This window comes from Nicotiana tabacum, chromosome 3, assembly GCF_000715075.1.
Source record: "Nicotiana tabacum cultivar K326 chromosome 3, ASM71507v2, whole genome shotgun sequence".
NCBI classification, from domain to species: domain Eukaryota; kingdom Viridiplantae; phylum Streptophyta; class Magnoliopsida; order Solanales; family Solanaceae; genus Nicotiana; species Nicotiana tabacum.
Window position 1 is genome coordinate 99,360,111 of NC_134082.1, and position 17,474 is coordinate 99,377,584.

A 17,474-nucleotide genomic window follows, 5' to 3' on the forward strand; every position below is an offset into this window, starting at 1 on the left:
AAAATTAAGAATGTTTTTTTCCTATGAATAAATAAACTTTTAAAAATACAAAATAAATTTCTAATATTGGTAACCTTAATAATGAAAATTAAAAATTAAATTTTATCTTATAGCTAAAAAAGAACAAAAATTTAACTGCATCTAATACAAAATTAATTATAAGAGAACTCAATACATTTGGAACATGATAATCAAATAACTTATGTATTAATATTTTGGACTTATGATTAATATCTGAATCGAGTGTAGTTAGTTTGAGTTTGAATGCATAACATAATTTTTTGAAAATGTGGTTCAGTTTAGAAAATAAAATGATAAGAATTATTTGAGTTTGAGATGAATTTTTTTTAAAAAAAAATATTACATAAAGAATTAAAATAATAGTAAAAATATTATTACAATATTTAGAAATAATGTGTTCATAAAATTAAGAAAGTTTTTTTCTATGATTAAATAAATTTTTAAAAATACAAAATAAATTTCTAATATTGGTAATCTTAATAATGAAAATTAAAATTAAATTTTATCTTATAGCTAAAAATAAAGAAAATTTAACTGCATCTAATACAAAGTTAATTATAAGAGAACTCAATACATTTGGAATATGATAATCAAATAACTTATGTATTAATATTTTAGACTAATTAAAAGTTACAATTTAAAACAAAATATGACATTATTTTGGTTATAGGTAAAATATTAATATAAAACTAATTAACATTTATAGTAGGGAAGAGAATGTATATTAAAAAGAAAATAGAAGTAGTGTGAGGATACTTATACTTTAAATTAATTTTAATATATATAAAATCAATTAATTAAATTATATTTAAAAATATTATTGGCAAATTTAAATGATTAAAAAATTATGAATAAGAGGATAAAAGAATTAAAATATATCAAATTTCGAGAATAAAACATTTATTTTTATCATAAACTATTAAAAGGATAATAAGCAAGACATTAATTTAATCATAAGCTAACAAAAAATTATATGATATTATGATAATATGAAATATTAAATAATATAACTATAAGAAAAGAACAAAAAAAAAAGAATTTATGTAAAAATGATGTGATGAATAAGACATATTTGATTTCGTGATAAAAATAAAGTGATTGTAAGAATTTTGTTAAAATAATATGATCTAATGTGCTCGAACAAGACAGATCACAATATGACATGTTTAGTATTCTTTAATATCGACAAAGGAACGAAATGTAAGTACTTAAATCAAGGGGTTAGGTTGCTACAAATATATGTTAAAATGATTGGTTGTCTACTACGAGATTTGATCAATAATTTCATATCCTGGTTCATAATTAAATTCTCATGTTATATAATTTTTATCTGAGAGATATATATTTTAAGGTTGTTTGTACATGATTCAAACAACATACATTACAATTTGAAATGATTTGTCCGTGCATCGCGCGGGTACTAATACTAGTTAAGTATAATATCAGAAAAAATTCATACATTTGAATAGTTCAGGTCCATTTTTAAGTAAAAGCATCTTTGTACATGCTTTTTCTATGAAATAAACTCATTTTTCACAATTAAATAGAATATTAATAATTTCACACATTTGAATAACTCAAATACATTTTGAAGTGAAAAAATAAGTTGATCCACTTGGGGCTGCCACACCTATGGTAACACACACACACGTTCTCTCTCTCTCGCCACTAATAAGTTTAAACCCAAGACTTTTCTATTTATGAGTTTTTTAGTCCTAATCAAAGAATTTGCCCAGACCGTTTAATTATTACTCCCTCCGTTCACTTTTACTTGGCATGTATACTAAAAATATATTTTTATTTTTACTTATCACTTTACACATATCAAGAGAACATAAAAAAATTCCTGTTATACCCACAATATTTATTACTCATTTCAAATCATTTTCTCAAATCCAATAAAATATACATCAATTAATATGAGTATCATGGTAAATTATGCACATCATTTATTATTTCTAAAAGGCGTGAAAATTAAAAACATGCCAAGTAAAAGCGAATGGAGGGAGTAATAAACATGATAAGTGAAATTTGTTATCCTAAATTTAATTTGATGAATAGCTGCTAACATATTCTTTTAAAATTAGCAGTTCATGACATTTTGCTTCTAAGATAGTATGTCTTGTTTCAGAACGAAACACCATTACCGTTTTGGTTTAATTTGTTCTCTAATTTAGTTTTTTTCTTTTATCACGATCACAAGTTTGATGGATAGAATATAACTTTAAAGAGTAATAACAAAATTACCGAACTGCACTAACAGAAATCGGAAAATAAAAAACCAAACCATACCGAACTTAAAACCGTACCACACCAACCGATAGAACGCCCCTAATTCAACATAAATATGCAGTCGTAATAAGAAACAAACCCATCACTTAAATCTTAGTACAACATATATCGGATGGTGTAGAGAGTCATGGATGCCAAATCCTGACCAAAAGACATTCTTCTACTATTCTTCTGCAGCAGGTTGGGTCAGTCCAGACCGCACCAACATTGCATTCAGAGTTTCAGGTGAGCATGCTTGATACTTGACTTTCCCATTAGAGAGAAATACCTCAGCAAGTTCAAGTTTCTCTGAAGTGAGACTAGTGCTGTCCATCGTCTTACTAAGCACTTTAAGCGCGAGTTGAACGGCCTCTTCCCTCGTGATATCATCCTTGTAATCCTGCTTAAGTATTGACTGAGCAGCCTGGTTGTTTGCTCCAATTGCTGCAGCTTTCCAACCACCATAATTTCCACTTGGGTCGCTCATGTAGAGTTGGAAGCCGTAATTTTTATCCCAACCTGCAAAGAGAAATGAAACACCAAAAGGGCGAAGTCCACCAAACTGTGTGTAACCTTGCTTGGTGTCACAGAGTGACTGAACAAGTTGTTCAACTGGCATGGGTTCTTGATAAGCGAACGTATAGCGCTGAGCCTGGACCCTGGCCGTGTTGATCAGTATGTTGGCATCAGACATGATTCCAGCTACGGCACACGCCACATGATCATCAATCTTGTACATCTTCTCACTTGATGTTGAGGTCTGAAGCAGCTTAGATGTTACTTTCTTTTCACCTACCAGAACCACCCCATCCTTGGACAAGATGCCTATAGCACTACCTGCATTTCCAATAGCCTCCATTGCATACTCAACCTGATAGAGACGACCTTCAGGGGAGAAGATTGTTGTACGGCTGTCATACCTTCGTGACATTGTTTCTCAACTGCAGTACACCTGATTATTTTTTATCATTCAGGGAGTTTGTTACATAAAAATTTCAAAGCATGTGAAACTTTGTTTATTCTATTGTACCCTTACCATGAATAAGTCCAAACAGCAAGTATGCAAGCAAAGATAGAAGAAAAAAGGATGTAAAAATTGAGTGAGAACAATATAAGATGCAAATGAATTGAAGCTGAAAATTGCCATGACCTACAACCTCAGGGAATTTCCTTCTGTAAGGGCAAACTTTGGACTTTTGAAGCATGTGTACGGCTAAATTTAAATTTTTGAATTCTAGAATCAGTGACACTCTTCATATTTTCTTGAGGTTAGCTCGAATTCTGAAAGCCAAGGTTCAGTTAGTTGTTAACCAAGTAATAGTGGTCAATCAAGGCAGAGTGGAAGGAAGTTGTAACGGAAGACCTGCAATCTCTTGAAATCCACTTAGCGGAAATAAAGCACAATGGAAGAAAAAGATCTATATACCTATTAGTACGCTTACTTTAGGTCCAATGTTTGCTAGGAGTCTTTTAGTCCTATTAAAGCTTTACATGCCAGTAAATAACATATAAGAACTTCTAGCGCTAGAGAAACTATTTCTTTATGATATTGGAAATAGACGGGCTTAAATGGAGCAATGTAGACAATGAGGATTCATATTGACCCCAACTTGGTTGGGATTGAGTATTTTCCGTTGTTGTAAGTCATAGCTGTAAAATAGAACTGTTCTGCTTGTTACATAAAACAGGTATATGCAAATAACTCTTTGTGCCAATATTATTTGATTATGCATAGTCCAGCAATTTACTCACTCTCCCACCTAAGTACTATACATTGATTTGCAAGCCATCTCAATTAATGGAATGTATTATCCACTCTACCTGGCTGAGGGAAGTCCTCAGTAAAAATTAATATAAGAAGAATTTGGTGAGCGACTTGACAAAAGGGCAAGCCTCAAGTATAAACAGCGCCAAGAGTCTATGCTACATTGCCAGTAATTGCAAACGAATTCTCTTTCTCAATCAGTTCCTATACCTAAAAAATAAAAGCCATTCTGATCTCATGACAGTCTACTGCACACACACTTCAGATATGGGTAAAAACTTCAGATAGCAGAGACGCTTTATTCTACACGAGACGATAAAAGTATCAAGGATATGGGCTGAATGCCATTAGCTCAAGGTTATTGACACTATGTCTATAAAGAGAAGAGAAAAAAAAGTTGTCCTAACATTTTCCTTTCCTCTATCGAATGAATCACTTTCTACTACATTATATTTCACTGTGTTAACCCTTCTCGGGGCATCTCGAAACAAACTAAAAGTAAGGTTAGCAATGTCCAAGAAAACAACCAGAAAGGTGGCAGAGGAAATCTTAACAGAGAAAAGCTTGAATTATATTAGATAAGGAGCAACAACAAGGATGACCAAAAGAGAGGTACATGTATAAAAACTTATTAGTTATGGCACTGTTCTCTTTTCTTCTAATTTTCTCCACACTTGAGGTTGGCCAATTTATATCGTCTGCTATAGATTTACCAAATGACAAGTCTGTTCTTTTCTTTTATTTTGATGGGCCTCAAATGTCTATTAAATCAACACAGCTGGTTTACCACTTCCAATTCCATAACAATGGGAACTAAAGAGTAAAGACACAATGGGGAGCAAATAGAGCTAATGCTACAGATTAAGTAATGATGATTAGGAGGATTATCTTCTTGATCAAGTCCAACACTTTGAGGTCCAACAAGGCAAGAATCCTTCTGAATATCCAGTCAAGTATGTGGAAATGGAAAAGGAGAGAGGATCCTTAGCAAGGGAGGAGTGTGGGTAACAATCTCACAATGCAAACTGTAGGTGAGAGAGACTATTCAAGTCGGGGCCAAAAGCCAAAAGGCAATAGGCCTAGGGACATTATGGAATTTATGGTACTTCTTAGCATTTGGACCCAAAAAGGAGAAAGGAATGAGCATGTGCACTACTGCTTATGAAGTTCCAGAGGAATTGTGAAAAACTTGGAGGGAAAATTATTTGTGGAGAAGAGCTCTACTTCAAGTGACGGCAGGCTCACGAAGATTGTAGATTCTGGAAGCACCTTCGCCTGTAGGCCATAGCGAAGTAGAAAAACCACATCATCGTGGGTCTTATTGACGGAGATAAGATGTGGCTAGAGTTGCCTACTAGAATAAGATGGCTACAATTGCCAGGCTAGAGGCTAGTATCACCAGTATCTGCTTCATTTCTTGCAACCAAAAGATCTTAAGAATTGATCAATTTTCTACTAATCGGATGTAAATACATTTCGGACTTAGTAAAGGGGCGTCCAGAATATTTTTCAAGACAAGAGCTTAATGTGATCCAAGGTTTATCATATCCAAGATGTCAATTCCAATAAAATCCTAATGTTTAGGCAGGGGACTCTATAGTAAAGCACCCTTACTGGATACAACACCTAGAGCATTACAAAAAAGAAGAGATATCGAGAGGAACTAGAAAAATGGGAATTAACTAAGCCAAGTGGGTATCTCATCTAAACTCAGCAACAAGTGTTGCAATTTTGCAACTTTGATTTGACATAACTTTAACTGATCAGGCACTATTGTTTACTACAAGAGGGAACAATCACTGTGGACAATCACTAACTACATATCTCTCCTTTTCAACACTTGAAGCTTCAACATGAGGTCGATAAACATAGTTCAATACATTATAACCTAACTCCACACTCAGAGCCATCCTAGAGAAGACAGGCTTCATGGACATTTCACATGAAGAAGTCTTTCTAAATTGGCTCTGTCAATCAAATCCCTCATACGGCTCATGTAGTGCTAAGTGATTGATCTTTTAGATTATGTGCCAGAGACCATGGCAATATACCTAAATCAGGTAATACAGCCCTTTGAATTTTCTTAGACATCCCTAGTCATATTTTGAGACTTCTACTTCATAATATCCACCTAACTTCCCTACCAAGTAATTCCCAAAAGCTAAATTGCTTCCATTGTACATCTTAACGAATTTTGACTCTTTTTTCTCTAATTAAATCAATTCTTTACAACAAGAGCTGCTCGAAAGATGTACTTATTACACTATTAGTAAGAAATTTAACCTTAATTTGAAATATTTTTATCCTAAAAAGTAAAATAAAGGAGAAAGAGAAGAATGCTAGGAATAAACTAAACTTACTACTATCAAGTACACTCTTTCCCAGGTAAACCCTCCTACCATATATTTTGTAAAAACATAAATCCAGAAGTTCAACTAATTTACTTATCCGTAGAATAACACAAAGACATCATCGATTTCATGTAAAAAGTCTATAACATAGCTTTACCAAAATTACCAAGAAATTTGGGGGAAATAATTCAACAATGGAGTAATTTCTCGATTAAATGCATAAAATTCACGGTAAAATAAACAACCATGTCGCAATTTGCTCAAGTGGGTAACGAAAGGAAAAGAAAGAGTGATACCTGAGACGTGAGATCTAAGAGAAGGGCAATGAACGAGTCGAGCTTATTCTTGTTTCTGTAGACTTTAGTACTAAGCTAGTCTTTTTGCGCAAGCTTTTAAAACGGGTCGGATCGGGTTTTGATGAGTCATCAAAAGGGCATTTGCATCTATACCCGCTTTTTGTGTCACGTTTTAACTTGTGTCCGCTTTGTAAAAAAAAATTGCAAGCATACCCGCTTTTTCGCATAACTTCAGCATACGAGGCTGAAGTAGCAAAGACAATCACGCAAAACTTCAGCATTCTAATAGTCGGGCCTGAAGTTCAGCTCTAGAGTGAAGTTTTTATTTTGTAACTGGCGAAGTTTTTGTTTTGTAACTAGGGAACTTAAGCTCTAGAGCTGAAGTTTTTGTTTTGTAACTGTGGAACTTAAGCTCTAGAGCTGAAGTTTTTATTTTGTAACTTAAGCTCTAGAGCTGAAGTTTTTATTTTGTAACTGTAACTGGATAACTTCAGCTCTTGCACCTCTTCTTGAAAAGTTAAAGCTCTTGCACCTCTTCTTGAAAAGTTCGGATCAACTGTTGGAAAGAAGGCATATATCGTTGTCTCAGGACGCAATTTTTGCACTTGTGAAGATGCTGCTACAGCTTTGAAATGGCCATATACACAACAATTCATTATGGAAAATGCAGCTTTCATAAAATGGCTCACTCTGTTGTGATGTATGATCACCAAGAATGTTACACCATTTTTTACTACTTTACATCAAGCAGACTGTTACACAATTTTTCAGGAGTACACTCAATCATGTGAATACATGAGTAACCAAACAAACATCTAGAAAATGAAGTAGCAATCTTGCAAACAGAACCAACTAGCAGTTCTCTGGAGTAGCAGTGAATGAATCCAGGTCTGCCTTGCATCTCTCTCTGAGGTCATTAATCAAAGTAGTCATTAACAATGTTGAAGTCATCGTTGTAGAAGAAGAAAGAAGAAAACAAAGAAGGAGGAGAAAGGGGTTGAAATTGTTTAAAAAGTGGGTACAAATTAAAAGTTTTAAAAAAATGGGTATAGGTTAAATGGGAGCGACCATTTAACCTATACCCAATCAAGATGCCCAATGTCTACAATAATGGGCTAAAGCTAAATATTTTGAAAGGGGTTTTGGCATGGTATAACAACATACTCATATAATTGGCAGAAAATAGCCCTAGTTATAAATATTGGCATCAAATAACTGATAAATATATAATAATATGTATATCACAATTGTAACCCGTGTATATCTCTATGAACATCAGTGATATCTCATGTATATCATGTGTATCTATGTATATCCATGAAAATTTGTGTAATATATACGATATTCAATGTGATATACACGGGCGCCCATAAAAAAATTGTGTTGTATACACGCTATACACAGAGGTCCTTAAAATTGTGTGTGTGATATACACTGACGTACAAGATATATAATGATGTATATGATATACAACGTGATATACACATATCGTAATTAGATAATTAGGTCTGATTTTTTTACCTGAAACCAATCTAAATCACTTCTAATCTTGCTCAAATTTTGTATATAACCTCGTTTAGGTATTTTCAACTAATTTCAATCACACCCACTCATTCAATCCAAACAAAAAAAGGAAGAGAGAAGAAAAATAAAGTTGAAATATATTTTTTCTCTCTTAATTTTTGCTAATCTTGCTCAAATTTTGCATATAGCCTCGTTTAGGTATTTTCAACCAATTTCAATCACACTCACTCATTCAATCTAACCAAAAAAAAGAGAAGAAAAATAAAGTTGAAATATATTTTTCCTTTCTTAATTTTTGCTTTTGATTTTTTCTGATGTGAGATCAACCTTATCTTTTCATCCCACTGAATTTTTTTGCATAATTTGCAAGAAGTTTTTCTAAACTATGAGAGAAAAAGAGAAGGGATAGAAGAAGAAATACAGGGAGAGAAAGGGGGAGGGAAACCAAAATAAGCGTGTAGATTTTTTTGAGAGAGAATATAAAAGAAAGTAGTTTTTTTAAAGATTTGGCTATATAATGCCAATTGTTTGGGGCTATCTTTGCCAAACCTAATATAAGGCTAAAAATTACCAATTTTGTTATGTGTTGTTATAGGATGCCAATTTGTAGCCATCAGGGAAAAACTAATGACAATAAGTAGCCACAAAATAAACCACACAATTTAAAACCTAAAACCAATTACAAGGGCTAGCCCAAAACCACAGCCATTCTTCCCCCTTCAAATTTCAAACTTTTCAACTCCGTAACCTACTTTAATCTATACCTTCCCCTTACTCTGCCACCTACTTAGAGAAATTCGAAGTAAATTGGCTATTTTTCTTGTTTTCATGTGAACTTTTTAGGTTAGAAAACACAAAATCATTTACTTAAGTAGTCGCAGACACAAAAATCTATAACTAGTGTGTAAGAAACTGAGATACCAATGGGTCAAAGACTTAGAAAAAGTAAGCAAATAATGTAAAGATACCCTCGTCATGATGATATTGCGATGCGGATCCACATTTTGCAAAGAAATAGAAGGAAATTAATCAATACAATTAGGTATGCAGCAAAATATACCATCAGGTCTAAGAATAGGGGAGTAATTAGTGTCATTTGATCCATCTCGGACTTCTTTAAGTAAAGACACGAAATTGCTGAAGTGAACCATTGTAAAAGTCCTCAGTTCAAAATAATTGTGTTAATACATATGTCCAATAGGGGTATGACGGCACGATCGGTCGTTTTGATAGTATTAGCCCCGACCCTCTATTTACTGCTTTACCCGTATCCTTTTCTATTTATACGACTTGTCGGGAGGTTTTGTTCGTGGTTTTCGGAGTATTTTGGGATACTTTGTCCATAAAACGGAAGCTTAAGATCTAGGATTTTGACCGTAGTTAGAACTGTGTGAAAATGACTCCGGAATGGAGTTTCATCGGTTCCGTTAGCTCCATTGGGTGATTTTAGACTTAGGAGCATGTAGGAATTGTGAATTGGAGGTCTGTAGCTGAATTAGGCTTGAAATAGTGAAAGTTAAATTTTGGGAAGTTTGACCGGAAGTGAACTTTTTGATATCAGGATCGGATTCTGATTCTGAAAGTTGGAGTAGGTCCCTAATGTCAATTATGACTTGTGCAAAATTTAAGGTCAATCGAACGTGATTTGATAGGTTTCGGCATCGGTTGTAGAAGTTTGAAGTTTCAAAGTTCATTAAGTTTGAATTGGAGGGTGATTCGTGTTTTTAGCGTTGTATGATGTGATTTGAGGGCTTGACTAAGTTCGTATGATAATTTAGGAATTGTTGGTATGTTTGGTTAAGGTCCCGAGGGCCTCGAGTGGATTTTGGGTAGTTAATGGACCAAATTGGGAGTTGGAAGAATTGCTGAAACACTGCTATTCTGGTGTCACCGCACCTACGGTGGGGTTGGCCGCAGATGTGGACTCGTAGGAGAGAGCGTGTAGCCGCATGTGAGAGGTTGGCTTGGCCTAGATGGGGGCACATGTGCGAAAAGGGAGCCGCATATGCACATCCACAGATATAGAGAAATGAACGCAGAATCAAAAAAGGGCAGCTTGGGGCAGGGTCGCAGAAGCGGAAGGCCATCCACAGAAGGGGGCCCACAGGTTCGAGCCCTGGTCTGCAGAAGCAAAATTCATGAATTTCAGTGGAATCCGCACCTGCGATGGAATTTTTGTAGGTGCGGCGTCGCAGGTGCGACTGGAAGCCCGCAAATGCGAAATCGCTGGGCATAAAAGGGCTAAGTTCGAGGGTTTTATCCCAGTTTCATTTTGGGACTTTGAGAGCCAGATTTGGGCGATTATTTGAAGGATTTTCAGAGAAAGATTTTGGGTAATAATTCTTAACTCATTTATGGTTATATTCCATTAATCTATAGTTGATTTCATCTGTTAATTAAGGAATTTGGGGAAAGAGTTGGAAAGTTCTTCAACTAAGTTTTTGAGTTTTGATTCAGATTTTGGCATCGGATTTGGATAATTTTGGTACGAGTGAACTCGTGATTGAATGAGTGTTCATATTTTTTGACTTTTACCCGATTTCGAGACATGGGTCCGAGTAAGTTTTGATTTCATTAATTAGATTAGTCTATAATAGTTTTATTTATGGTATGTAATTATTTTTGGCTAGATTTGGGCCATTCGGTCTCAGATAATCAAGGAAAGGGCATTCTTATTGACTGACTAAGTGTGGTTCGAGATAAGTGGCTTGCTTAACCTTGTGGGGGAGAATTCCCTTAGGATTTGATACTGTTCTGATATGCGAGGGTCGTGTATGCAAGGTGACGAGTGCGTACATGGGATAATTGTTGTAAAATCCAGTTTTTACTGAGTAGTAACCTGTTTTCATCTTAATTGAGTTATACCAACATGTGTAGTTATCCAGTTTAGTCTAATATCACATGCCTACGTGCTTTAACTGCTTATTTGAATCATGTGCAACATGCCTAGTTGATTTCATGTTTTTCCTTGATATGTATCGATTTTAATTGTAGAATTGTTGCTACTAATTGTTGTATTTATCGGTTTGAGCTGTGTGTTTACTTTTGGAACTACGAGGCGGTACCTCAGGAGATCCCCCTGCACCTTTACTTTTGAGACTACGAGGCAGTATCTCGTGAGATCTCCCTATACATTTAACTTTTGAGACTACGAGGCGGTACCTTGGGAGATCTCCTTGCATCTTTACTTTTGGGACTACGAGAAGGTATCTCGGGAGATCCCCTGCTGTTTTATCCCTGTGTGTTGTACTATTATTTTGTGGTGTTTTCCTCTTTATTAAATTTTAGTCTCTTATTATATTGATATATTTTTCTGCTTTATATATTATATACTAGTGGGCTTTGATCTGACCTCATCACTACTTGACCGAGGTTAGACTTGGCACTTACTAGGTATCGTTGTGGTGTACTCATGCTACTCTTTTGCACATGTTTTGTGTGTAGATCCAGGTACTTCTTATTAGCCACATTATCAGTGAGCAGTGATAGTTTGGAGACTTTAAGGTATATCTACCACGTCCGCAGATCACAAAATCCCCTTCTATTCTCTCCTATGTCATTTACCTTTCGTACTTCTTTTCTTAGACTTTGGTGTATAGAGATACTAATTTTCTTCTGCAGCTTGTGATTTATAATATTCCTGTTTTTGGGAATATTGTGTATTACTAGAGCGTTAGTTATTGTACATGTCGAGCGACATTGCTATCAGTTATTTAACTATCTGTTACAGTTAGTTGTTAAGTTTTGAGATGTATGTACTTATCTTCGAGAGACTATGAAACTCTTAGGAAAATTTCACTTCTTTTGACTCCTTGTCGTGCGAAATTGTTGACTTCGAAATTCTAAACTTGTCTTATATTCTCTCATAGACGGTGAGGACACGTATAAGCGGATCTGATGACCAGGCACCCGTGCCCCCTATTAGAGCCGCGAGATGCCGGAGACGGGGTAGAGGCCGATGATGTTCACGTGATGCAGCTAGAGTGATAGCATCATAGGAAGCTCAAATCGATTCAAGGACAAGGATGAAGCTTTGAAATCTCAAAGAGGGCCTTTAACAAGATCTCAAACTTAAAAGTTGCAAAACAAGGTCATTGGACTTCAGGAACGATCAAAGAAGTTGTTGGTTGGGAGAAAGAGCTTAAGGATAAAGGATATGAGTTATCTAGGTGTTATAATTCTTTTATGGCCCAAATTCATGTCGAAGAAGAGGTGGATTAGATCCCAAGAAACATCTTGTGAAGAAGGTCCAAATCAGGCCACTATTGGGCCAATTTGGCACCTAAAATGTGTCCAAACTTGTAGCCCATGAAGTCCTACATAAAGCCACATTTTTATAGCATAAAAAGGACTTACTTGATGTTCAATAATGATACAATAGTCGTGCTAGATGTTGAGTGCAAGTTGGTGCCAAGTTATTTGCAAATTTCCTTCAAGACTTCCAAGATTCGGTCCAAGATTTGTTTGAGACTTATTTCCATATATTATGGGACTATGTTTATTGCTTTCCTAGTTAGTTAAGTTATGTTTTTCTTTTACTAAGATTTTTGGAATTACTTTCCAAGAATAACTTGGTTTTTGCTTCCTAGTATTTTTCTTTTCTTAAGGTAGTTGGACTTGTTGTCCAAAGCAGTTTAGGACTTTATTTACTTATTTTTTAGGTAGAATTTCGTGACCCCTCTCTATATAAAGGGGTGTATTCTTTGTTTTTAGATAGATTATTCAGATTATTATCAACAAAAATTGTTAGATTTTTCTTGCACTCTTGTGTGTGGCTACTCTTGGATTTATTCTTCAACCTTTAAGACTCAACTTAAGGTGGTAAGATTAAACTCTTTCGAAATCTTAGATAACTTCTAGGTATTCAAGAAAGGTGATAAGTTTAGGCTTATTGTTGTTCTTGTTATTCTAAAAGGTTGGGTTTCACAATCTATCTCTTATTTTTAATTCTCTATCAAATGCGATTAGTTCTTTGTTAGCTAATTGTTGTTGTTAGGATTCAATTTCAAGAATAGACTTCTTGAATTTAACCCTTTCTTGAATTCAATCTATCTTTAATTTTCCGTCCTTTTTTGTTTCTTTATTTTCTTTTAGCTTCCGCATGTTTCTTGATTTTCTTATTTTTCTTTAGTAATTCTTGAATCCTTTATCGTGTTGTTATCATAGAGCACACGCATGAGCTGTTACAGAGGAGCCACTAGTAGCTCTAGTCGGAGCGTAGGCACCTGAGATGCCTATTACTGCACCAGCTCTTAAGGAGACCCTTGCATAGTTCCTGAGCATGTTCAGCACCTTGGCTCAGGCTGGATTGATTCCACTTGCTCCTGCCACGTCTCAGGCCGGGGGACAGGGGAGGATTTACATGGACCCATATATATATATATATATATATATATATATATATAATAAATAAAATAAAAGGAAAAGGTAAAAAGAATAAAGGTGACACCACTTGCAACAAAGCAGCTTAGTAGTCTGATGGTTATTACCTCCCGAAATTGTTTGAGAGGCCAGGGGTTTGAACCCCCTTAGCTTCAGCGAAATTCCTTTTGACTCTTTGACTTTGTCAATTAATTTAAAACCCTATGTTGATGCTAAAATCATGGACTTTTTCAACGTGGGCTGCTATTGACCCAACCCTTATTTTAGAATAAAAAGAATTTTGACTTGCCCCTTTTCAAACTCCAAAGAAGAGTGAAAGTAAATTCCTCCAGGTTAGTATTAAATCTCTCCCTCTCTGCCGATGATTATTTTTTGTTAAGTGATTTTCCTTTTTCCTTTTTATTGTTTATGAACAAAATTATGAATATGTGTTAATTTTGAATTTATGATTAAGGGTGTGTTTACTGATTTTGGAGGTTAATGAAATTGTGGGTTATTGCCTTATTGAAGACGAACAATTTTATAGTTACAATAAACTTATTTAAGGTTTATCTAAAGATTAATGTGGGTACTTAAATTTTTTATTTAGATTAGATTGCAATGAAGAGATACTTTCCTACAACTCCCAAAATTCCAAAATCAAGTTCAACATCTCAAGATTTATTTAACTTGGAAGAAAGAGCAAGTGAGTTGGAACAAGATCAACAAAGCGAAAGAGCTAATTTAAGATCTTTAGAGGTTGATCCTGGGGAAAGATTAGCAATTCAAAAATATCACCCAAATGACCATGATGCAATAAGAAGAAAGTATATTCAAAAAGGTCTTTTCCAACCTCGAGAGCACAAATTTCCTCAAAGAAATTTTTATGGTAAATTGCGTCGCTTTAATCCTCAATGGTTTGATGAGTATGATTGGTTGGAATATAGCATAACAAAAGATGCAGCTTTTTGCTTATATTGTTATTTGTTTCAAGATGATTGCATCAATCAAGGGGAAGGAGATGTATTTTCAACTATAAGATTTACAAGTTGGAATTAGAAGGACATATTTGATACGCATATTGGTAGACCAAATAGTATTCATAATCAGTCAAGAAAGAAAGGTGATGATTTGATGAGACAAAAACAATCTATTCAAAGTGTACTCGCGAAACAATCTGATCAACAAAGGTTAGAATACAAGATTGGTTTAGAGGCTGCAATTGATGTGATAAGATATCTTTTGTACCAAGGATTATTATTTCGGGGGCATCGTAAAAATGAATCATATTTTAATAGAGGTAACTATATTGAACTTCTTAGATGGTATATTAAAAGATGTGATCATGTTGCTGAAGCATTTAAAAGAGCTCCAAAGAATAATCAATTTACTTCTCCCATACATTCAAAAGGATATTATTATTGCATGTAAGATAAAAATAATTAAGTGTATCATTGAGGATTTAAATAGTGATCACTTTTCCATATTAGTTGATGAATCTCGTGATGTATCATGTAAGGAGAAAATGGTTATTGTTTTGTGGTATGTTGATAGAAGGGGAAGTGTGATGGTGCGATTTATTGGTATTGTTCATGTTTGTGAAACTACTGCTTTGTCTCTAAAGAATGAAATTGTTGGTTTACTTTCTCAATACTCTTTAAGTCCATCTTCCATACATGGACAATATTATAATGGAGCAAGTAATATGTAGGGTGACTTAAATGGGCTTAAAATCTTAATGCAAAAAAGAAAATAGAGGTGCTCATTCTATTCATTGTTTTGCTCATCAACTGCAACTAATTCTTGTTGCAGTTTCTAGAAAATGTGATGACGTGCAAGAACCTTTATTAGTGGTTTCTGATATATTAAATATGGTGGGATCTTCTTTCAAACATAGAGATAAACTTCGTGAATCCCAAGCCGATGAAATTGAAGAAGCATTACGTAAAGGTGAGCTTGAAACTGGGAGGGGTTTAAATCAAGAATTAGGTCTTGCTAGGGCTGGTGATACTCGATGGGGATCTCACTACAAATCTTTTAATAATTTTATTCTTATGTTTGGCCCTATCACTGATGTACTTGATGCTATTGTTGTTAATGCACGTTTTGAAGAAAAGTGTAAGGCAAAGGGATGCCTTAAAGTATGTTTAACATTTGAGATTGCCTTCATGTTGCATTTTATGCATACTGTTTTAGCAATTACAAATGAGCTTAATGTTGCCTTTCAAAAGAAGAGCAAGATATTGCAAATGTTGTGATACATGTTAGAGTGACAAAGGATCGGTTGCAACAACTGAGAGAGGACGGTTGGGCTCCACTTATTGATGAAGTATCTAAGTTTTGTATCAAATATGACATATTGATACCTAACTTTGATGAGCCTTATATTATCCTTGGAAGATCACATCGTAGAGTTGCAGAGTACTCTATTTTACATCACTATCGTGTTGTAGTGTTTTGTAAAACTATTGATTGGCAATTTCAAGAACTCAATAGTCGCTTTGATGAGGTGACAACTGAATTACTTCTTTGAGTTGCTTGCTTGAACCCGATTAACTCTTTTTCAAGTTTTGACATTGAAAAGATATTGAGATTGACTGAGCTATATCCTGATGATTTTGATAAATATTCTATAGTTGACCTTCGTTTTCAGCTTGAGAATTACATTGTTGATGTTCGGGATCATGACAAAAGGTTTTCTGATCTTAAGGGACTTGGTGATCTTTCCAAGAAATTAGTAGAAACAAAGAAGCATGGGACTTATCCTCTTGTGTTTCGACTAGTGAAATTTGCTTTAATTTTGCCAGTTGCTATAGCTACGGTTGAAAGAGCTTTCTCAACAATGAAGTTGATAAAGACTGACTTACGAAATCGAATGGATGATGAGCTTTTGAGTGGTTGTTTGGTGCCTTATATAGAAAAAGATGTATTTTGTAATGTTTCTAATGAGGCTATTATGAATACATTTCAAAACATGAAAACTCGTCGAGGAGAATTGTAGTGATGTACTTGAATTATGTTTTATTAATATTATTTAAGTTGTCTTTTTATAATATGATATATATTATAAATTATTTACTCGTTCGTTTACTCTTTAAATAGTGACACCACTTATGAAAATCATGCGTACACCACTGCCGGGGGAGGAGCACAGACTCCTATCGCCCGTACCCCAGATCAGCGGGTTCAGGTCGACTAGGTTCCAAAGACCATACCGATGCAGGAAATAGCTAGTAGCTCTAGTTCGGCCCGAGGGTAGTGTAGCAGCTTCTGAGGAGGAGGAGCTTAGGCTCGAGAGGTACAAGAAGTATCACCCTCCTAGTTAAAGTGGATTAGCGTCAGAGGATGCCCACGATTTTCTTGAGGAGTGCCATAGTATCCTCCGTACTATGGGTGTAGCGGAGTTGAGTGTAGTTTCTTTCACTGCGTTCTAGCTTAGAGGAGCGACCTATCAGTGGTGGCGTGCTTATGAGTTGGGTAGTCCGACTGAGGCAACTTTACTTACTTGGAATCAGTTCTCAGATATTTCTTGAGGGAGTATGTTCCCTAGAGTCTCAGAGATGCATGGCGTGCCGAGTTTGAGCAATTACATTAGGGTGCTATGACTGTATCAAAGTGTGCAGTTCGCTTCAGTGATTTGGCTAGGCATGCTCCAGCCTTGGTTGCTACAGTTCGAGAGAGGGTCCGTCGGTTTATCGAGGGGCTCTACCCCAGCATTAGGATTAACATGGACCGGGAGTTGGAGATGGATATTTACTACCGACCAAGTTGTGGGTATTGCTAGGAGAGTGGAGGGCATGCTTGCTCGGGAGAGGGAGAGGGAGGCCAAGAGGTCTCGAGATTCTAGCACTTATAGTGGTACTCGTGTCCCAGGTGCAGTTTGTC

At 35.2% G+C, this 17,474-nt stretch overlaps 2 protein-coding genes across 2 annotated transcripts; one reads left to right on the top strand and one right to left on the bottom strand.

The window, feature by feature from the left end:
* Positions 1 to 2,256: 2,256 nt before the first annotated feature.
* On the bottom strand, positions 2,257 to 6,832 carry LOC107768309 (proteasome subunit alpha type-4). Its single transcript, XM_016587431.2, has 2 exons — positions 6,705 to 6,832; positions 2,257 to 3,244 (listed from the first exon to the last, which is right to left on the bottom strand). Exon 2 carries the CDS (start codon positions 3,221 to 3,223, stop codon positions 2,477 to 2,479), a length of 747 nt encoding a protein of 248 aa, XP_016442917.1. The 5' UTR covers positions 3,224 to 3,244; positions 6,705 to 6,832; the 3' UTR covers positions 2,257 to 2,476.
* Positions 6,833 to 14,210: 7,378 nt separating this feature from the next.
* On the top strand, positions 14,211 to 16,590 carry LOC107768311 (uncharacterized). The gene is made up of 4 exons (XM_075245042.1): positions 14,211 to 14,637; positions 15,080 to 15,289; positions 15,402 to 15,730; positions 16,243 to 16,590. Exons 1-4 carry the CDS (start codon positions 14,211 to 14,213, stop codon positions 16,588 to 16,590), a joined length of 1,314 nt encoding a protein of 437 aa, XP_075101143.1.
* The last annotated feature ends 884 nt before the right edge of the window (positions 16,591 to 17,474 follow it).